The sequence below is a fragment of the Patiria miniata genome, unplaced genomic scaffold, assembly GCF_015706575.1.
Source record: "Patiria miniata isolate m_02_andy unplaced genomic scaffold, ASM1570657v1 HiC_scaffold_3, whole genome shotgun sequence".
In the NCBI taxonomy this organism is placed as follows: Eukaryota; Metazoa; Echinodermata; class Asteroidea; order Valvatida; family Asterinidae; genus Patiria; species Patiria miniata.
In genome coordinates, this window is record NW_024037069.1 from 2,731,290 (window position 1) to 2,755,094 (window position 23,805).

Consider the following 23,805-nt stretch of genomic DNA (forward strand, 5'->3'; position numbering starts at 1 on the left):
ATTCAGTTGGTGGGGCTTAAGAGTTGCAAGCAAAAATGGCGCTGGAAAACTTCAAGGGAGGACATTACTTTTTACAATGGATACAGGATGGTAATACGTTTGAAGAAGTTGCAGATATTTGAAGGAAATTGGAGTTCGGCGCGGCTCTTCAATAGCCAGTTCGAAAACTATGTCGTGAGAACAAAATGTGAGGAGGGTAATTTGGGTCCCAGGCAATGACTCGATCCCATGAGGACGCATTAACATTCCTAGGTGCATTGCTTAATTGCCGAATCTAAATAAAAAAATGGTCGACAGGACTATTGACCGTTTTTCATTGTCATGTTCTTTTAAAACAACACTCTGAAATGAACCAACTAACAGTTTATCGTTTTCAACAATTAAGAAAAACAACAAAAAGGTCATTGTTTTTTGTGACCTAATACCGTTTGACCGTTTTACAAAACTGTAAAACGAAAAAACGGTCAACGGTGCGTTTACTGTTTTTGTTTTTGAGGAAATCCAAAACGGTAAAACGAAATAACGGTATGTCCCAGGATTGAGGTGGCCGAGCAGTGAAAAGATGATCGGAGCATCGGAGGTTCCGTGAGCTCATAAGGGGTATGGGATCACTTGAGGGCGCTGGGATATGGCGTGTCAAACGTTGCAATATTCAATTTGCAATATATATGTTGGATGTTCAATATTTGTTTGTTATCTTTTACATTTATGTGCGATGTTCAATATAAGTGTGCGATGTTTTTCATTATTTGCGCGATGTTTAATATATTTGTGCGATGTTTTACATTTATATGCGATTTTCAATTTATATGTGCGATGTTTTTGATGATAATATGTGCGATGTTTTCAATATTATGTTCGATTTTTTGCATTAAATGTGCGATGTTTTTCGATACAATTGTGTGTGTTGTTTTACAATATATTTGCGATATTCTCAAATATGTGAGCAATGTTTTACACATATGTTTGACATTTCGAGCTATTTGTATTCGATGTTTCATCGGTATGTTTGCATTCGATCTCTTGCAATATGCATTTGATGTTTCCCTTTTCATTAAATTTCATCCGATGTTTCGTTAAGAGTCAAAGTAGACCACAAAAGTCTGACTATTTTGCCTAAAGTCAGTGTATGAGACGTCAGGGGATCGCGTAAAGTGATTAGAGCCAGACCTAAACGGTAAAAACCGGAATTGTGGGTAATTCTTTAAGCATACGCAATGCGTTCATCATTTGTTTGGGCAGTACCCCCAGCTGTGCCTGTACTACCCATAGTGTTATGTGCATCATCTATGCATTGAGGAGTGCATGACACATGGTCTGAGCTCCAAGGCCGATGTGCACCTGTCCCGTTTAATGATCCAGTTACCTGATAATTTGTTAGCATAAGCTGATGTAAAATTGGGCAAAATTAGATGTTTATGAAAAAAAATACAAATTGTAAGGGGTTAACCTTGCATTTTTTTTTTAGCAAATTCGGGAAAAATCAGATGTTTCTGGAAAATTGCAGATTGTATGGGGTTAGATGTTTATGAAACATTTCAAATTGTAAGGGGTGAACTTTGCATTTTTTTTTGCAAAATAGGCCAGGATCAGATGATCCTGGAAAATTGCAGATTGTTAGGGCTTAACCTTGTATTTCTAGCAAAATTGGGCAAAAAGAAATGTTTATGAAAAAAATTAAATTGTAAGAGGTGTACATTGTATATTTAGTCAACTTTGGCAAAATCAGATTTGTATGAAAAATCTAAAATGGTAAGGGGTTAACCTTGCTTTTTAAGCAAAATTTGGAGCATATTTTACTAAAATTGGGCAAAATCAGATGCTTCTAAAAAATCAAGTTTCCGCAAAAACAGCTGTTGAAAAAGAGCCCAATGTTGAACTTTACTGAGTCTGAGGTCTATCGAGGGGAAGATCCTTATTTCAACTCCCGGAGATTCGCTCACAGTCTCTATTTTTCTTTTTAAGAAATTCGAAATAGCTGAAGAGGGAGTGAGAATCTATATGTGCCCAGATACAAAGAGCAGAAATCTACGCGTCTGTCTTTTGAAAATACACAATTGCGGTGTTCATTGTTGCGTAATGATCCGCCTAGCACACGACTGTTTTGCACATTAGGCTGTGTTATGCAGCTTCCTAACAAACCAAACACACTGGGCTCATTATATCGACTTGTTTTACCCATTAAGGTAAAGCAAATGGACCCAGTAATCTTCCTGGCGCGTTTGCTCACCTATAAAGACAACTTTTCTCAGTTTAAGGAAAATTCTAAGGTAACAAAATGGCCGAGTGGTTACGATTCGTCGTCCACGGTTAGCGGGGTCCCGGGTTCGAATCCCGCTGGTGTCTTTTTGGTTTTTAACGAATGAATTCAATTATTCACTATAAGAGATTTAATTTCCCGTCGTAAAGTACCAACAGTACCTGAGCTTAATCGGTAAGCACTGCTGCTGGTACTGTCCGCGAGTTCCAGGTTGGCGCCTTCGTACAGGTTCAGGGCATGTGGTCCACTCGGAGGATCAGGGCTTAGGGGCCGCCCTGTTCCTCCCTTAGCTCTTTGCTTTTACATGGTGCCTGGCCCTCCGGGGTTATATGGATGGATAGGGAAGGAAGTGTGTATTGGTCGGGGACGCCGAGACCCCGGAAGAGAACTAAGGGATCGGCTGGGGCATTGTTATGGCTCAGACCGATCCCTGAAAGCTTGACTAGCACATAACTTTTAGATTTTTTTTTACCCTCTATCTTTTATACTTTGGTTTAGTTTGATATCTACAGCTGCTCGGCAGGTCTACGGGTAGTATCAAAATTGAAACAAAGGTGTATGTCATAAATCAATGAGTATTTCATAATTGACTATAATCAAAACGGAGTTTCGTTTGATCAATTTGACTATCATTATATAATGACGCGATTGCCAATTGACGTAAGAAACGCCATATATTATACCGGGAAAGAATAAAGATGTACATTGTAATATAAATATTATTGATACATCTTTCAAATAACGTGTCTTTAATTGTGAGCATTCCAAACAATACAGTAATTCGCAATAGCAATAGAATGGTATATGATAGCACGATCAATGCGTCTCTATTAAATTTAAAAAATATAATTTAGGCCCCTATGTGTGAAATATTCTTTGATTGACTATGAGCATTCCATACGAATGAGTTAATTCGCAAAATATAGCAACAACAAAAGAGAAAGGAAAAAGAGAAAATTCCTTTACCCTAAAAGCTTGAAAAATAATTTGTTTTAAAAAAGTCAAATGGGACACTTCATGTATTGATTTAACAGTTTGCAAGGGATTATAACCTTACATTTTAGCAAAATTGGGAAAAATCAGATGTTTCTGGAAAATTGCAGCTTGTAAGGGGTTAACCTTGCATTTTTAGTAAAATTTTGATATTTATGTTAACTTTAGGATAACTGGGCAATATCAGATTTATGTGAAAAATCTCAAATTGTAATGGGTGAACCTTGTATTTTTAGCGAAATTGGGCAGAATCAGATCTTTCTTGAAAATTTCAGATTGTAAGGGGTTAACCGTGCTTTTTTTAGTGATATTTGGCAAAATAAGATGTGAATGAAAATTTTCAAATTGTAAGGGGTTAACCTTGCTTTTTTAGTAAAATTGGGCAAAATCAGTTGTTTATGAAAAATGTCAGATTGTAAGGGGTTAACCTTGCACTTTTAGCAAAATTGGGAAAAATCAGATTTGTATGAAAAATCAAAAATTGTAAGAGGTTAACCTTTGCCCAATTAGGGCAAAATCAGAGGTTTCTGGAAAATTGCAGATTGAAAGGGGTTAACCTTGCATTTTTAGCAAAACTGGGCAATATCAGATTTTTATGAAAAATCTCAAATTGTAACGGGTGAACCTTGCATTTTTAGCAAAATTGGGCAAAATCAGATGTTTCTGAACATTTTCAGATGTAAGGGGGTTAACCTTGCTTTTTTAGCGAAATTGGGAAAAATCAGATTTGTATGAAAAATCAAAAATTGTAAGGGGTTAACCTTTGCCAAATTAGGGCAAAATCAGATGTTTCTTGAAAATTGCAGATTGAAAGGAGTTAACCTTGCAATTTAAGCAAAATTGGGCAAAATAAGATGTTTCTGAAAAAAATTCCGATGTAAGGAATTAACCTTCTTTTTTTTTTACTGAAATTTGGTAAAAATTAGATGTTTATGGAAAATTTCAAATTGTAAGGGCGTTCAGATTGCATTTTTTTAGCAAAATAGGGCAAAATCAGATGTTTATGGAAAATTTTAAATTGTAAGGTGTTAACCTTGCTTTTTTAGTAAAATTGGGAAAATTGAAATGTTAATGAAAAATTTCAAATTGAAGTGGTTAACATTGCATTTTTAGCAATATAGGGCAAAATCAGGTGTTTATGGAAAATTAGATGTTTATGGAAAATTTCAAATTGTAAGGGGTTCAGATTGCATTTTTTTAGCAAAATAGGGCAAAATCAGATGTTTACGGAAAATTTTAAATTGTAAGGTGTTAACCTTGCTTTTTTAGTAAAATTGGGAAAATTGAAATGTTAATGATAAATTTCAAATTGAAGTGGTTAACCTTGCATTTTTAGCAAAATAGGGCAAAATCAGGTGTTTATGGAAAATTTCAGATTGTAAGGGGTTAACTTTGCAGTTTTAGCAAAGTTGGGCAAAATCAGATTTGTATGACAAATCAAAAATTGTAAGAGGTTAACCTTTGCCCAATTAGGGCAAAATCAGAAGTTTCTGGAAAATTGCAGATTGAAAGTGGTTAACCTTGCATTTTTAGCAAAACTGGGCAATATCAGATTTTTATGAAAAATCTCAAATTGTAAGGGGTGAACCTTGCATTTTTAGCAAAATCGGGTGAAATCAGATGTTTCTGAAAAATTTCAGATCTAAGGGGGTTAACCTTGCTTTTTTAAGCGAAATTGGGAAAAATCAGATTTGTATGAAAAATCAAAAATTGTAAGGGGTTAACCTTTGCCAAATTAAGGCACTAAAAAAGCAAGGTTAACCCCCTTACATCTGAAAATTTCAAATTGTTAGGGGTTAATCTTGCAATTTTTAGCAAAATACGGCAAAACCAGGTGTTCATGAATAATTTCAGATTGTAAAGGGTTCACTTTGCATTTTTAGCAAAATTGGGAAAAATCAGATTTGTATGAAAAATCAAAAATTGTAAGGGGTTAACCTTTGCCAAATTAGGGCAAAATCAGATGTTTCTTGAAAATTGCAGATTGAAAGGGGTTAACCTTGCATTTTAAGCAAAATTGGGCAAAATAAGATGTTTCTGAAAAAAATTCCGATGTAAGGAATTAACCTTACTTCTTTTTTTTTTAAATTGTAAGGGTTAACCTTGCCAAATTAGGGCAAAATCAGATGTTTCTGGAGAATTGCAGATTGAAAGGGGTTAACCTTGCTTTTTTAAACGAAATTGGGAAAAATCAGATGTTTCTTAAAAATTGAAGATTGGAAGGGGTTAACTTGGCATTTTTAGCATAACTGGGCAATATTAGATTTACACTCAGACACCAATACATGTACAATCAAAACATCACTAACCAATATATTGGATTTGCCGCAGCCTGAATGTGTTTATTAAATCTTCATGCCAAATCAAAGCATGTTTTGTTTTCCGTTTCACCATACGCACCACCAACATAAATAGACGGCCAGACACCAGTCTTTCATTGCTGAAATCCTTTGGGCAAACTGGCTCTTACAAACCATTGGGTTGATCAGGCCCACCGAACCTGCAGTACATAACCGGGCCCCCACTCCGGATCCACTTTAAACCGTACCTGGGGTAATAACGGTCCCCCACTCCGAAAACCCCCTGTGGTATATCCACGCCCCTTCTAAATTGCTCCGAAATTGATAGGACACTTGTAAAAACTTTTAAAGTAATTTCCTTAATTGAAACACAAAGTTCGCTGGCATAAATAACTGGAATGCTTCGCGGTCGGAACCGACTTCGGGGAAGCAAACCCTAGCCGGCACAGGCTGTGTTATTGTTGTCAAGGTTTGGAATTAAACAATTATAAATCAATGTCAACACATGTCACTGGACAGGCTCAGCGACCCCGGAATATGGCTTACGATGTTTCCACATTCAGTTACTGCAACGAAGTGGTCTTCTCCACGTGACAACAGCCCACACCCTGCCTCTGTCTAACCACGTTGCTGCTGGGCTAGCCAATCCGCTCATTAATGCATTATTCATGATCTCCAATCAATCATTAAACATAAAACCCATTCGTGCTGCGTGTAAGATATTTTATCGTTCAGTCGATAAAATTGATAATATGAAAAATCTCAAATTGTAAGGGGTGAACCTTGTATTTTTAGCGGAAACTTTACATCTGGATTTATAGAAGCATCTGATTCTGCCCAATTTTAGTAAAATATACTCCAAATTTTGCTAAAAAAAAGCTAGGTTAACCCCTTACCATTTTAGATTTTTCATACAAATCTGATTTGCCAAATTTTACTAAATATACAAGGTACACCTCTTACAGTTTAAAATTTTTCATAAACATTTCTTTTTGCCCAATTTTGCTAGAAATACAAGGTTAAGTCCTAACAATCTGCAATTTTCCAGAATCATCTGATTGTGTCCTATTTTGCAAAAAAATGCAAGGTTAACCCCTTACAATTTGATTTTTTTTCATCAACATCTAATTTTTCCCAATCTTATTCAAAAAGCAAGGTTAACCCCTTACAATCTGCAATTTTCCAGAAACATCAGATTTTTTCCCCAATTTCGCTTAAAAAATGCAAGGTTAACCCTTTATAATTTGAAATTTTTCATAAACATCTAACTTTGCCAAATTTCACTAAAGAAGCAAGGATAATCCCTTTCAATCTGCAATTTTCCAGAAACATCTGATTTTGCCCTAATTTAGCAAAGGTTAACCTCTTACAATTTTTGATTTTTCATACAAATCTGATTATTCCCAATTTTGGTAAAAATGTAAGGTGAACCCCTAACTATTTGAAATTTTTCATGCACATTAAAATGTGCCCAATTTTACTAAAAAAGCAAGGTTAACCCCCTTACATCTGAAATTTTTCAGAAACATCTGATTTTGCCCAATTTTGCTAAAAATAAAAGGTTCACCCCTTACAATTTGAGATTTTTCATAAAAATCTGATATTGCCCAGTTTTGCTAAAAATGCAAGGTTAACCCCTTTCAATCTGCAACTTTTCAGAAACATCTGATTTTGCCCTAATTGGGCAAAGGTTTACCTCTTACAATTTTTGATCTTTCCTACAAATCTGAGTTTTTCCAATTTTGCTAAAAATGCAAGGTGAGCCCCTTACAATCTGACATTTTTCATAAACACCTGATTTCGCCCTATTTTGCTAAAAAATGCAAAGTTCACCCCATAAAATTTGAGATTTTTCATAAACATCTAACTTTGCCAAATTTCACTAAAAAGGCAAGGATAATCCCTTACATCTGAAATTTTCCAGAAACATCTGATTTTGCCCAATTTTGCTCAAATGCAAGGTTAACCCCTTACAATTTGAAATGTTCCATAAACATCTGATTTTGGCCTATTTTGCTAAAAAAAATGCAATCTTAACCCCCTACATTTTGAAATTTTTCATAAACACCAAATTTTACCAAATTTCACTAAAGAAAAAAGTAAGGTTAATTCCTTACATCGGAATTTTTTTCAAAAACATCTGATTTTGCCCAATTTGGCTAATACATGCAAGGTTCACCCCTTACAATTTGAGATTTTTCATAAAAATCTCATTTTGCCCAATTTTGCTTAAAATGCAAAGTTAACCCCTTTCAATCTGCAATTTTCCAGAAACATCTGATTTTGCCCTAATTTGGCAAAGGTTAACCTCTTACAATTTTTGATTTTTCATACAAATCTGATTATTCCCAATTTTGCTAAAAATGCAAGGTGAACCCTTTACAATCTGAAATTTTTCATGAACACCTGGTTTTGCCGTATTTTGCTAAAAAATGCAAGGTTAACCCCTAACAATTTGAAAATTTTCATGCACATTAAAATTTGCCCAATTTTACTAAAAGAGCAAGGTTAACCCCCTTACATCTGAAATTTTTCAGAAACATCTGATTTTTCCCAATTTATGCTAAAAATGCAAGGTTCACCCCTTACAATTTGAGATTTTTCATAAAAATCTGATATTGCCCAGTTTTGCTAAAAATGCAATGTTAACCCCTTTCAATCTGCAACTTTCCAGAAACATCTGATTTTGCCCTAATTGGGCAAAGTTTAACCTCTTACAATTTTTGATTTTTCATACAAATCTGATTTTTCCCAATTTTGCTAAAAATGCAAGGTTCACCCCTTACAATTTAAGATTTTTCATAAACATTTAAGTTTGCCCAATTTTACTACAAAAGGTAAGATTAACCCCGTACAATTTGAAATTTTTCATTCACATCTTATTTTGCCAAATATCACTAAAAAAGCAAGGTTAACCCCTTACAATCTGAAATTGTCCAGAAACATCTGATTTTGCCCAATTTCGCAAAAAAAAAGCAAGGTTAACCCCTTTCAATCTGCAATTTTCCAGAAACATCTGATGTTGCCCTAATTTGGCAAGGTTAACCCCTTACAATTTTTGATTTTTCATACAAATCTGATTTTGCCCAATTTTGCTAAAAATGCCAAGTTAACCCCTTACAATCTGAAATTCTCCATAAGCACCTGATTTTGCCCTATTTTGCTAAAAAAAGCAAGGTTAACCCCCTTACATCTGAAATTTTTCATAAACATCTGATTTTGCCGAATTTTGCTAAAAATAAAAGGTTCACCCCTTACAATTTGAGATTTTTCATAAAAATCTGATATTGCCCAGTTTTGCTAAAAATGCAAGGTTAACCCCTTTCAATCTGCAACTTTCCAGAAACATCTGATTTTGCCCTAATTGGGCAAAGGTTAACCTCTTACAATTTTTTAACTTTCCTACAAATCTGATTTTTCCCAATTTTGCTAAATATGCAAGGTGAACCCCTTACAATCTGACATTTTTCATAAACACCTGGTTTTGCCGTATTTTGCTAAAATAATGCAAGATTAACCCCTAACAATTTGAAATTTTTCATGCACATTAAAATTTGCCCAATTTTACTAAAAAAGCAAGGTTAACCCCCTTACATCTGAAATTTTTCAGAAACATCTGATTTTGCTAAAAAATGCAAAGTATAAAAGATAGAGGGTAAAAAAAATCAAAAAGTTATGTGCTAGTCAAGCTTTCAGGGATCGGTCTGAGCCATAACAATGCCCCAGCCGATCCCTTAGTTCTCTTCCGGGGTCTCGGTGTCCCCGACCAATACACACTTCCTTCCCTATCCATCCATATAACCCCGGAGGGCCAGGCACCATGTAAAAGCAAAGAGCTAAGGGAGGAACAGGGCGGCCCCTAAGCCCTGATCCTCCGAGTGGACCACATGCCCTGAACCTGTACGAAGGCGCCAACCTGGAACTCGCGGACAGTACCAGCAGCAGTGCTTACCGATTAAGCTAAGGTACTGTTGGTACTTTACGACGGGAAATTAAATCTCTTATAGTAAATGATTGAACTCATACGTTAAAAACCAAAAAGACACCAGCGGGATTCGAACCCGGGACCCCGCTAACCGTGGACGACGAATCGTAACCACTCGGCCATTTCGTTACCTTAGAATTTTCCTTAAACTGAGAAAAGTTGTCTTTATAGGTGAGCAAACGCGCCAGGAAGATTACTGGGTCCATTTACTTTACCTTAATGGGTAAAAACAAGTCGATATAATGAGCCCAGTGTGTTTGGTTTGTTAGGAAGCTGCATAACACAGCCTAATGTGCAAAACAGTCGTGTGCTAGGCAGATCATTACGCAACAATGAACACCGCAATTGTGTATTTTCAAAAGGCAGACGCGTAGATTTCTGCTCTTTGTATCTGGGCACATATAGATTCTCACCTCCCTCTTCAGCTATTTCGACTTTCTTAAAAGAAAAATAGAGACTGTCAGCGAATCTCCGGGAGTTGAAATAAGGATCGTCCCCTCGATAGACCTCAGACTCAGTAAAGTTCAACATTGGGCTCTTTTTCAACAGCTGTTTTTGCGGAAACTTTACATCTGGATTTTTTAGAAGCATCTGATTTTGCCCAATTTTAGTAAAATATGCTCCAAATTTTGCTAAAAAAGCAAGGTTAACCCCTTACAATTTTAGATTTTTCATACCAATCTGATTTTGCCAAAGTTGACTAAATATACAAGGTACACCTCTTACAATTTAAATTTTTTCATAAACTTTTCTTTTTGCCCAATTTTGCTAGAAATACAAGGTTAAGCCCTAACAATCTGCAATTTTCCAGAATCATCTGATTGTGTCCTATTTTGCAAAAAAAATTGCAATGTTAACCACTTACAATTTGAATTTTTTTCATGAACATCTAATTTTCCCCAATCTTATTCAAAAGCAAGGTTAACCCCTTACAATCTGCAATTTTCCAGAAACATTTGATTTTTTCCCATTTTCGCTTTAAAAAATGCGAGGTTTAACCCCTTTCAATTTGAAATTTTTCGTAACATCTAACTGTGCAAAATTTCACTAAAAAAGCAAGGTATAATCCCTTACATCTGAAATTTTTCGGAAACATCTGATTTTGCCCAATTTCGCTAAAATATGCAATGTTCACCCCTTACAATTTGAAATGTTTCATAAACATCTAACCCCATACAATCTGCAATTTTCCAGAAACATCTGATTTTCCCCGATTTTGTTAAAAAAAAAATGCAAGGTTAACCCCTTACAATTTGTATTTTTTTCATAAACATCTAATTTTGCCCAATTTTACATCAGCTTATGCTAACAAATTATCAGGTAACTGGATCATTAAACGGGACAGGTGCACATCGGCCTTGGAGCTCAGACCATGTGTCATGCACTCGTCAATGCATAGATGATGCACATAACACTATGGGTAGTACAGGCACAGCTGGGGGTACTGCACAAACAATGATGAACGCATTGCGTATGCTTAAAGAATTACCCACAATTCCGGTTTTTACCGTTTAGGTCTGGCTCTAATCACTTTACGCGATCCCCTGACGTCTCATACACTGACTTTAGGCAAAACAGTCAGACCTTTGCGGACTAGTAACCAGACTTTGACTCTTAAAGAAACATCGAATGAAAAGGGAAATATCAAATGCATATTGCAAAAGATCGAATGCAAACATACCGATGAAACATCGAATACAAATAGCTCGAGATGTCAAACATATGTGTGAAACATTGCTCACATATTTGAGAGTATCGCAAATATATTGTAAAACAACACACACAATTGTATCGAAAAACATCGCACATTTGATGCAAAAAATCGAACATAATATTGAAAACATCGCACATATATATCGTCAAAAACATCGCACATATAAATTGAAAATCGCATATAAATGTAAAACATCGCACACATATATTGAACATCGCACATATATTGTAAAACATCGCACAAATATATTAAACATCGCGCAAATAATAAAAAACATCGCACACTTATATTGAACATCGCACATAAATGTAAAAGATAACAAACACATATTAAACATCCAACATATATATTGCAAAATATTGAATATTGCAACGTTTGACACGCCATACTGGGAAGGTCTACTCTTTCTGGATGCAGGACGTAATTTTCTGGAGTCCTCTACATTGGACAGAATTTGCTTGAATAATAACACGGGTCGGCTTTCCGCCTACATGACACGGGTGCGCAGAATCCCATGCATGAGGTAATTCGCTTGTACCCGACCCCGGCCGCCCTGCAAACAGGACGCATGGGACAGGCATATGAATTCACGTTCTGATTGGATATATTTTATGTGACTTGTGACCTGCAAGTCATCACAGCCGTTAAAACGGCCGTTAAGACAGCAAAAATTTCGCCAAGGCCATTGTGGCATAATCATTAGAGCGAAGCTGCGACGAAATCATGGAGAATTGGCTTCGTGGATAACGGGTGATACTCGATTACCTAACCGATAATGTCCCGAGCCGAATATCGGCGTCCATTTCCCCACGCCAATCTTATATCACACGGACCTGTTTGAAACCTGCCAAGCACATAATATGTATTCCGGCCTGTTCATGTCCTATCTTTTTCTGTGGTTCATTAGGTTCAAATAACGGGACGTCTCTATAGTCCGAAGTACCATTGGTCCGACGTCCCATTGGTCCGACGTCGGGTCCGACGTCCCATTGGTCCGACGTCCCATTGGTCCGACGTCCCATTGGTCCGACGTCCCATTGGTCCGACGTCCCATTGGTCCGACGTCCCATTGGTCCGACGTCCCATTGGTCCGACGTCCCATTGGTCCGACGTCCCATTGGTCCGACGCCCCATTGGTCCGACGCCCCATTGGTCCGACGCCCCATAGGATTAGGGTTAGGTTCAATCAACCTGAACCAGTGGAATTACACAGTATTATGTTTTGTCGGACCAATGGGACGTCGGACCAATGGGACGCCGGACCAATGGGACGTCGGACCAATGGGACTTCGGACTATCGAGATGTAACCCAAAACAACACACCTTGCGACCAGGCACCGATCGAGGCGCGTGTCTGGCCGCTGACGAACCCCATATAGTCCGGCCCCAACGATACAAATGTTGTACACCATCCAAGAATGATCTGCCGCCTGAATGGTTTGCCTTGAAAATTACAGAGCTCATTTGCTGGCAGTTTTTCCAGATTGCAAACCTTTGGTCATCATCGAAGCCAGGCCATCAGTACTTGTCTTTACTTCTCAACTCAGATTGTGGCACTGAGCAGTATAATTGCGATAAAGTCTGATGTAAAAAATAATGAAGAGACAGACACTGATTATGTAACATGCACATTACGCATGGGCCGTTATTGTCATTTTGCCACATTATGTCATAATTTACATTTATTGAATGAAGTTTGGGGTCAGAGGTTACATGAAATGCATATTTATACATCCGAAGCACAGTTCAAAGAACATATTTGTTTTATTTACAGCCTATATACATTAACTTGGCATTGGATGCCGCGATGTCATATGCCGACCGTGTATTATTTTCATCTCATAAGAAATTTCCTGTAAAACTTTTAAACTTTGAACTTAAAATAAGAGATTGCAATCATTAAAAGTAAGCCAATACTTGAGTCAACAAACTCGAACAACTGAGTCAAAATTTTGAGACGGCGCACAGTGACACTGTCATGTGCCTGTCAATGCAGTCTGAAGGCAGAATAGGAACATTGGTATTCACCCGGACATGAACCAATCATTTTATATGTCAAATACTCACTCAAAATGAAGATTAAAATGATCTCAAATACCTTATAATTTATCGCACCAAAAGTTTCACAGAAAAGAATAATTGAAAGTAGTGTTGAAAATAGCATGCCCGCATGCACACTTTATGCGTTGACAATAATGCGTTGGCATTGGCCTACGAGACCCCCCCCCCCCCTCCAATCAGGCCCGGATTAAGTGTTTCGAAGGACCTAGGCACCAGTGTTCCGTAAGCCCTACTCGATCCGCCTTGGCATATACGCACCGGCACCAATTGGTGTTTATGCTATTAACAAAGCACTGTTCTGTACAATATAGGCTACATTTTTTTTTATTCAAGGACAAAAATAGTTGGGGGGGGGGGGGCGACATGTCCCCGTCCCCCACCGATCGACGCCCATTGTTGGCACAGTGCTTCATAACGACAGACTATACGTACACTGTATACGACGCGTAGGGCCTATGTATGCCTATGCTGTGAAGCGTCAGTTGGTGAAATCAAAAATTCTGAGAGAGACCCTAAAGCTTTTAATTTTTTTTCTGGGCGTGGGTGTATATATGTGTGGGTATAGGCCTATGTGTTTTATGGCACACTGCGGTATTTTCGTAGGCCCCATTTTTCGTAGGACTGTGCCTATTGGGTAATCCGGGCTGGCCCCAATTTTTGTTTCGAACAGAAACAGTGTGGTTCTCGAACCACGCGTCTCGTCTGTTTTAAATGAGACAAATTTAACATTTTCAGCCTATTTTACAACTAAACCTAAGATGACCTTTGATCTCAGTATATGACCTTTGACATCATTATCATATGAAGGGTGCCATGTTGCATGTATGACCCGAGTTTGGTTTGGCTTGACTTCAACTTTTGAAATGAGACCAATTGTACATTGCCAGCCTACTTTACAACTTGAACTCAGATGACCTTTGACAGCATTATCATATGAGGGTTGCCATGTTCCATCCATGACCCGAGTTTGTTTCTAATTGGACTTCAGCTTTTGAAATGAGACCAATTTTTCGAAACTTTAACCAAAATACCATTCACATACATACGGACGGATGGACGGCCAGACAGAAGACATGTGGGGTGATGGAATTGGGTGATATTCCTTTTATCTCTTTTTCTAAAGATTTCACATCCGGGGTGATGTTTTTCTATAGATTTCACATGTGAGGTGATGTCCATGAAAAGAAACGACGAACGGACAGGCATTGATTGAATGTTCTCTTTCCTGAACTTCGTTCAGGCGAGACAAAAATTGCTATGCAACATTTTTGGCATTTTTTTTGGCTTCGAAAGAAAACAATGCCCAAAGGGCACTAGACTTGACTCAAGTCGGAATTGCTTTAAGTCGGAATCTAAAAAAGTAGCGAAAATCACTTAGTTTACGCCTTCCCAGATGCCCGACAAGGTACACTTCAGCGCGCGTTCCACTTCAGTGCCGTATAACAATGCGCACACACTGTATGTACATTGTACAACACGCGTATTACACGTACACATGTGTGTGCATGTATTGCAGAGCATGTGCATACATGTGGTGCAAAAGTTAGCAATTGGGTTGCTGCATCACTTGAAAATAACATGTACATGTACGTTTTTAACATGATGGTCCGGATTCGACGCATGAGGGCGCGCGTTATGTACTGTTAGGACGTATGCGGTATACCGGTAAGCGCTGTGAGTGGATTTCCTATAGGCACAGATCGAGCGCAACCCAGACTTTGCCAAGTCTAAAAGGGCACATGATCGGGCACAATGGTTTACTTAGAAAATAACGAAACTCTAAAAAACAGAATTATAAGTGAGCTAGTGCATTGTTTAAATCACAGGTTTGAAGGCGGTGTGACGAACTGAGCCTTCAGCATCTCCCTCGGTATGTCTCGATTCCAATTCTCCCCTCCAGCGATCATCTCTGCGGCCATCCTTCCCACCTCATCAGATAGCATCGCCCCAAAGCCGTTTCCACCAATTGCAAGGCCGAGTCTGGGCGATACCATATCACAGTAGGGGAGTGTGGTCGGCGTGCGTGAACATACGCACATATCGGTTTTGACGGAGACTGGATTGAAACCTATACGAAATAGACGGCAGAAAATGGCTACTGTTTATTACTTGTTTTAAGGAAAGTCATTAATATAATCTATAAAGGCAGTGGGTGATTGCTTTAGATTTTAATCTGAAGGAATTTTAGTATTTTATTTTGATAGTCCAGTTAGGCCAAAAAAAAAAATAAGTCGGTCTCTGGTCAGCGCGCGCGTCGATTTTAATCATGCCCGTCGATTTTTTTTTCAAAATGTTCCGCGGTAGCTCCAACAGCTCCTCTATTTCCGCACCTTCTCAATTTTTTTTACCAAAGAGCACCAAGGTATGGGAAATTGCACCAAGGCAAATGATCGAAAGCACCAAGGCAAATTATGGAGGAAACCAATGTACATGAGGACACCAAAAAAGCAAAATAGTACCCACCTTGTCTGTACAATCCAAGCTTGAAGAAAAAAGAAAAAAAAGCCGCGTGGCCGCGACAATTTCGGAACTTTGGTCTGACCAGAGACCGAAATTGTTTTTTTTTTTTGGGGGGGGCCTTATCTATATAAGAATATCAAGCTTAATACTGAATTTTGCCGACAACTCCTTCAAAAGCACCATAGCACAGCAGCATTTTGTGTAATAACCTGGTTCTTACCTTTGATAATACTCAAAAGCAAATCTCTGTACTTTTCCACCAACTTCGGATCGGGCTTAGACAGAAACCAGGCTTTGACTTCCTTGAGGGTGGTCAGCCTTCGCTGGTCCTGGTAGCCTGGTCCTAGCTTCACGTAGTATTTTCCTGGCAGAATGAAGATTAACCTAATATGTCGAAAATCTAATCTAAATTCTGGTGGTTTTGTAGTTTTTCTCAACATCGTTAATGAGACCCGCTCCTATGAAACCCGGATAAAGTAGCTGAAGTTGTTTACGCACAAAGGCCACGCGAGGTCAGTTTTGGTGGAGCTGACCATTTTGAGGATTTAAGAATATCTGAATCATTAAATATTAATCTACAACCTCCTAAAATACGAATACAATCCATAAAGCAGTACAGAAATGTATACAAAAGCATTTCAATATCCGTGTTAATCTCAAAATTGGGTTTTCAGGGTTTTATCACTTAACCCTCTCTCCTGGGGGTGATAGGGTTTCAGTAACTTTGAAATCATGATAATTTTTGAAAGTGAAAACATCAGGAATACGAAATTGGCAAACCTAAAAAAAAAAAAAAATCCGTCAACTTTGTCCGATTTTTTGGTCTCACATGCCTACGCAGTGGCAACACTTCTTTTTAACGAACGATTATTAGGAACTCAACTTTTTTTTCAGGAGGGGATATTTAATGATTCAACTTTGCAGGTTTTAGGCATGTTTTTGACATTTCTAATGATCAAGACGTAATTTTGATAATTTAGTCGAATTCAAAATGTGCAAAGAGGATTCGTTCTTTTTTTGGGGGGGGGGGGTTAAAATATGAGCTTTTACCTTACCATCCGGGTACTTTATCGGTGGAAGTATATAACAATTGTGTTCAAAGTCGGTGAACGATGTCAGGGTAGGCATGTTGCAAAGCTTCTTCAAATCGCCTTCCCCAACCTCCAGCCGAACTGTGAACGTCCCGTCAATTACAAAATCCAGTTTTGTAGAGGGCGGTAGAAGATCCTTGAGCTGTGTGAACGCGCCCGTGCACAGTAACACCTTCTTGGCCAAGAGACGACGCCCTTTCTTAGTCAGGACCCTCATTACTGGCTCGCCGTGAGTGTGGTCCCCCAACTCCTCCACCGAGTCAACCACGTCATCAATTATATCACATCCTTGGAGGGCGGCTGCCTTTTGTTGCGCATGGACGATCATTCGAGGGTTTGCAAGGCCGCCATCAACTGGGAACAACATGGCGGTGTCGCCATATCGGCTGGTATCTAAGAATGGATACCTTTCACGGACGCCCTCTGCCGTCAAGAGATCGCCTTTTTCCTTGACTATCGGCACCACTATGCTTTCGATATCCTTCCCATAGAAGATGTGACCCGTTGGGGCGTTGAGTTGTATGCCTAAGACCAAAGAGCCAGATCATAGCTCATAATAATGTTTTAATGATTCAAAACTGTCATTGTGATCATCGCCGCAAGAGGACACGTAGTTTACGTGAAACCGCGTGCTAGGTGCTAAAGAAGGCATTATCACACTCTTATAGTCAATATACACACAAACCACACACTCACACTTCGAAGTGTTCATATTGAGACCACCTTTAGGGCTATTAACCCTAATCCCCTGGGCCCTTTTGGCAAGGAACCAACCTCAATACTGCAAAATCCTCCGATTGCCACCGTGTACAAATTGCATTCAGCCTTAATCCTCCAAAATCATTTCATTTCTCTAATTTGTCCAGTGAAGGGGTAACCTTTATTTCATTCCGTTGAAATCCTCCAACAATCATTGTTAATGGGTTGAGGCAGAATTAAGCTCCTTCGGCTTTCAGCTCCTCAATTGATCCTTCGGCTTTTATATTAAAAAATGATGCAGAAAGATTTTTTTCGAAAATTGTTCACGATTACTGACTACATCGTCGTATGTGAACGCCTTCAACACAAACAAATTTTGATCAAGTAGATAATCAGGTGTTATGTCAATGCCTAAGGGGAAAATGACCACAAGCCACATTTTTATCGCGTGGGGGCGCTGCTGTTGTAACGACATTTTTGAGATACAAACGCTAATACAATCCCGTTTATCATAGCAGTTTATAACTTGATTTAATGCAAAAAAGAAAGAGAATGATTGGGTACCTCTTGAGCTGTATCAGTGTAAACACGTCAATAACAATGGGTTCGCGTCCGTTAATATAACCCACAATGGGGTCGTTAGAGCGCCCTCACTCGTTCAAAAGCAAGGCTTATTCATCACGGTACCTGTGGTGGCTTCCAATTCTTGAAGACCTTTAAAAGCTCTCATTGTCATCAAACTCCGAAAGTGATCACTTCCCTCGTATTTGCGCACACTTCGTGCGGCGTCATAGTGAGAGGCGAAAATGTCCCGCGATGGGCGGTCCTGAATACAAACATCACAGCATAAAACAAGTTGTCTACAAAACTTCCAATAAGAATACGGCAAATGCTCACAGGACTTTTCCCAAATTAGAATCTTGTAAATAGTTTAGAGTAGACCGTTTGTGCATTTGTGTTTCGTTTGAACCAACAATAGCGTTTGAAATGTAAAGACGCATGCCTTATAACTATGAATTGTTAAGCTCTGTTAATGATGTATAATTCGAGAAACAGAACAAACAACATTCGGGACATGATTCTTACTTCAGCCGGTATGTCGCCCATTCACGGATTTGCCCAATTGCAAACCAACAGCCAATTAGAATGCATGGGGCGGATTGTTCCTCTTTCCTTTTCCATTGTTTATTACTCCAACTTTTTTGCAACAGCTCTCATTGGTTTTGTGTACACGTTTTCTAACCGAGGAGTCCTCGATTTATCCTGTCCGCAATTCATCCATTAATGTTGCACGTGTGTGTCCTCGATTTACACCATAAACAAACGCACACAAAATGGTCAGTCTTGTACGTGGGCAAAATACACTGCGACAATCGTAGCGTATCGAACCTTTCTCCAAAACAGCACATCTTGACGTATAGACGAGCTTTTCTTGCCCTGTGCTATCGTTACAAGTAGGCCACTGGCATTCTGTACATGAGCTTGAAAATGTGCCACTTTTTTACGATACCGTTTTCATGGTTTCACGTTTCTCAAGTTGCTCATAAAATTATATGGCTAATTCGGCTTGGTTTGCTTATAGGATGTCTTAAGTCTCTCCCCGTTTCTAGCATGCCTGAACATAATGTCAGAAACTATACCTATAGGTCACGGTTTAATATTAAACAAACCCTCAGAACACATGTAGGCCTATATAGCTTCTGTCAGGGTATTATCTTGACTTGTTTATTTGGGGGATGTATGCAAGCAAATGGCCAGGAACGTGGACAGTAAACTAACCTCGTCGGAAAGTTGTCAATGTTTCTACTTTTTTGAACGTTTCGTCAATTCTTCTACTTTTTTTTTTACCGAAAAGGTATTTATAAGTGGGAATTTTTTATTATGTGGTTTGCCGTTATAAAGGGAAAATACAACATTTGCAAACATCGAAAAATAGAACTACCAAGTTGTTACGAAATACCTTACTAGGATGTTGGTAAATGACACTCTAAAGCATCTTGTAAAATTATGCCACCAAATTGTGTTTTCTATTGGTTCCATGATCATGAACGGGTGCAGGCCAGCTAGACTGGTTCCCTCACTTTACAATTTCCCGGCATTTTTGATCCATTTCATTTTTAGTGGAGTCATAGAACCAGACAACTTGAACATTTTATTTGTTTTTCTTGGCTTTTCCAGCATTTTCGAACGCAAAACTTCAAACATGTCAGTGTAACAATATTTGATCTATATTATACTAACCCCTCAAATAGTTCATTTCTGAAAATTACAGCAAAAGCCAATGATGTACATTCCCTTTAAACCCTATATTGTTTAAGACTGGGTTGGAGTCTGCAGTGGACGCCGATAATAACCCATACCAGCGTCCATGACTCCAACCCCGGTTTCATAACATAGTGTTTAATAACGGCAAACCACAAATGTATTCCCTTTTTAAGTGCTCGGTTCATGTCCTACCCTTTCCCTACCTTTTCATGTGGTTCACTAAGTCCTATAAGACACACCTTGCGACCAGGCACCGAGGCGTGTCTGGCCGCTGACGATCCCCATAAACCGGCCCCGACGATACAAATATCATTCATCATGTTCAGTGTCACTCCAGGCAAAATGTCGCCCGCCCGTACCAGGTGTTGAACTGGAATATTATGCAGATCAGTTCCAGTCTTGTCTAGTTTAGACACATGCTATTATGCTCACTGGTTTTGTTGATCGTAAACTTTGATCTCGAACGAAAAATGTCGAGTCAGACTAAACTTGATGATAAGTCGTTTTAGATTCGAACTCTATGATCGGCCCGGCTGGTATAAGCCTAGTACGTAATCGGCGGGGTTGCAACAAATCATATCAGAAATAGCCAGCTTTATGTTGGTCTTGGAAACAAACTACGCGCATTGCAGCCATATTTTGCGTGCGTGGAGCCAGTAACCGGTTACCGTACGCAAAATAATAACCGACTTGGCACCAAGTCTAGGTCAGACGTGCTTTCACGGTTAACGGGCATAATGATAATACATTCATGTACGTTCGACCTTGGCACTGCAATCACTCATCTGCACAGTGCACACTCAGTGCATAATGCAGGGTAAAACACATCGAAGTGCACATGCGGGAGACGGGAGCAGTCATTACTTTGAGGAAAGTCACATCAAAAGCGATAAAGAAAATACGAGATTTTATCCAAACTGCAGCTGCCAAATAATATCGCAGATTAAATATTATGATTGACTGCAAGCTGCTATCTATAACCTGTGTAGAAATGAAATTTACCGGCTCTTTCAATGCGGCTTTTATAATCACATTAAAACGTAAGCAAACTGTCATTATGATCATGAATCTGACCTGAATGTCATGCGTAATTCCGAATTCGCACATGTGTATAACACGTTAGCCGATGTCTGTTCAGTCCTGAAATGTGTAAAAATGTTATTAGATTATTTCCATTAGGCTTGGCCGTTCGTTTATCATTCCTTAAGTTTCAACGGTTCTGCTGTCCGCTTTGTTTCAAACATCCCATACAGAGAATTGCTGCGTGCGAAGAATGCTCGGATAGTGAAATGGAATGTTTTTTCTTCATGTAATTATTACAGTGTTTGTGTGATTTGGAAATAAATGTTGCATTGAATTGAATTGAATTGAATTGAATTGAATTGAATTGAATTGAATTGAATTGAAATGGATTTTGTTTAATTGTCGAATGACGATCTGAGTGATCTTTCAATTTTAATCTAAATTGAATGAGCCAGGTGTTAGTGAAAACTTGGTGAAGTTGACCGGGAAAACCTATACATGCAATAAATTGTTTTAAATATGCCGCATCTGATCTCTTAATTGATTACATAGAGTTATTGTCTGTAGGTCTTCGGCCATCACAGACTACGTTGGAACAAACTGACAAAAGACGTATCCGGATATGGAAGCCCGTTTCGGACGTGATTATTCTAGACAAAAATTCTAGACAGGGAAAAGAGGGCTTAAAACGAGAATTCTCACGTTTTCCTATCTCTTTTTAACGATTATTACAGTAGAAGTTTGATCAAGGTATTGATGACTCAGTCAATAATCTTCTTTGACCACAGCAGAACTAAAGACAACATACGGTGGACAGTGGCCCACGCCTAGGCAGATCATGAGAAAGGTTCATGCACTTGCACTATTAATAGGCCAGTCCACGCTTTATTCAGTGCGAGTGTGCCAATTAACCCTTGCATTAATAAGGTTAAGATTCTAGTGCCGGAACTCTGACGCACCACACCATAATTATTTTGATGTTTTTAGGCACTGGATGTTTCTTGGACTGCTTTGGATGGAAAACCTACTGGGTTGTTCAGTCAGTTTTTGGCTTTTAGTACCAGTTCATGCCTCACACGAATTAATAGAGAACATGACTTGACGATTTCGCGACAAATATCGGCGGAGTTGAACTGCATTCAGCAAGTGTTGTGAAGTCATTACGAGATCGCGTATGTTTTCGCTTTTGGACCGAGTTAAATACAGGCCCGTCGCCATGGCCTGGTGGGGCCGGCCCCATTTTTGGAGAGCAATTGGTCCCCCGGCACCAACGGCAAAAGCCATACATATGCATTTTTGTATTTTTTGTTTTATGGTAGTGGGCCCCCTGGTTGGTACTATAGCCCCCCCCCCCCCCCCCCCCTGCATGCTCTGGGCTGGCGACGGCGCTAGTTAAATGGACCATTCTTTGCAGGCCATTAAAGAGCTATCGATGTAACTTTCTGTTAGGAATATGACAACCTTTTTTGTTAACAGACCGGAAAGAATGTAGTGGTTGCAACATGCAGTACAGCGAGAATCGGCGAAGTTTACCCACATAGGAGCGTGTACATCCACGAGATATACTGGGAGGACTTGCAAATGAGATATGTAAGGCCAAAAAAAAAAAATAAGTCGGTCTCTGGTCAGCGCGCGCGTCGATTTCAACCATGCGCGTCGATCTTTTTTTTTTCCCAAAATGTTCCGCGGTAGCTCCAACAGCGCCCTCTATTTCCGCACCTCCTCAATTTTTTTTACCAAAGAGCACCAAGGAATGGGAAATTGCACCAAGGCAAATGATCGAAAGCACCAAGGCAAATTATGTAGGACACCAATGTACATGAGGACACCAAAAAAGCAAAATAGTACCTACCTTGTCTGTACAATCCAAGCTTGAAGAAAAAAAAAAAGGAAAAAAAAAAAAAAAAAGCCGCGTGGCCGCGTCAATTCCAGAACTTTGGTCTGACCAGAGACCGAATATTTTTTTTTTTTGGCCTAATGTACCATTTTTTTATTATTAAATATCTGTACTTAATGGCAAATATAAACTGGTGGTGGGGGAGCCTTCGCCTCTAAGGTAAGGTGTAAAACTGTTTTCAAATGAACTTGAAACTTTACAATTTTCATCATATATGTTGTGTGTCCCATTTAATGGGAGCCTTTTTTCAATCTCCTTTTCCCCCTTTAGTTTTCATCTTATCCACAGTGCGGCACTAAGAACCTTACCAACCAGTGGCGTATGGCCAATTTGATTGGGTGAAGGGGGTTGGCGTGGGGCCGGTGGTGACAACTATAATTGACAACAGGTCATTCGTGCTGGAATTTCCCAGTGACGGCATACTCGGCCGCCACAAAATGTAACAAAAAAAATGGGGGGGGGGGGCTGGATAGATTCCATCTGACTTTTGGGGGCGCAAAGCGGACGATTTTGAACAGTATCTGACAAACCATCTTGCCAAGAGCACGTCGATAATCGTGGCAAAAATAACAAATAACCGGGGGAGTGTACAGCCTCAGATTATTTCCAGGTCTTGTCATCAAATGCTTCGACTTTGATAATACCACCCTATGATAACGCACTGGGGCCTACACACAATAATGTTTGAACGACGGCTCTAAAGTCAGATGAAATCCAGCCTCCAGACCCCCCCCCCCCCGTGAGTCTTTAGATTATTCACAATCCCCCCTCCACTCCCCTCTTATCCCACAATGACAAGGAATCGCCGCTTCTCTATGCGCAAAATGTTATTGCATATGGCTGTGGCGTTAAATAAGTGTGGGTGTTGTGTGTGTACATGCTCTTGTATTGTATTACGCTCGAGGACAACAAAAGGAGCACAAAGGGGCTTTTGATCCTTGAACGACGGTGCCTATTGTTAAAACAGGTCCTCGATTGTCCGAAAAAGTATGGAAACATTATAAATGTTTAAAGAAGTGCACTTTTCGATAAAAAATAACCAAAAAGGGATCATACA

General features: G+C 39.1%; 1 protein-coding gene across 1 annotated transcript; it reads right to left on the reverse strand.

Moving 5' to 3' along the window:
* Nucleotides 1-14,921: 14,921 nt before the first annotated feature.
* On the reverse strand, nucleotides 14,922-20,187 carry LOC119736994. Its single transcript, XM_038211040.1, has 5 exons — nucleotides 20,032-20,187; nucleotides 18,251-18,389; nucleotides 16,829-17,389; nucleotides 15,994-16,137; nucleotides 14,922-15,381 (listed from the first exon to the last, which is right to left on the reverse strand). Exons 1-5 carry the CDS (start codon nucleotides 20,146-20,148, stop codon nucleotides 15,134-15,136), a joined length of 1,209 nt encoding a protein of 402 aa, XP_038066968.1. The 5' UTR covers nucleotides 20,149-20,187; the 3' UTR covers nucleotides 14,922-15,133.
* Between the last annotated feature and the right edge of the window lie 3,618 nt (nucleotides 20,188-23,805).

Coding starts and splice junctions, on each gene's coding strand:
- LOC119736994 (XM_038211040.1), bottom strand. CDS start 20,148: ATGATGAATGATATTTGTATCGTCGGGGCCGGTTTATGGGGATCGTCA. Junction 17,390..18,250: donor AGAATTGGAAGCCACCACAG/GTACCGTGATGA, acceptor CTTTGGTCTTAG/GCATACAACTCAACGCCCCA. Junction 16,138..16,828: donor ACCGATAAAGTACCCGGATG/GTAAGGTAAAAG, acceptor TCATTCTGCCAG/GAAAATACTACGTGAAGCTA.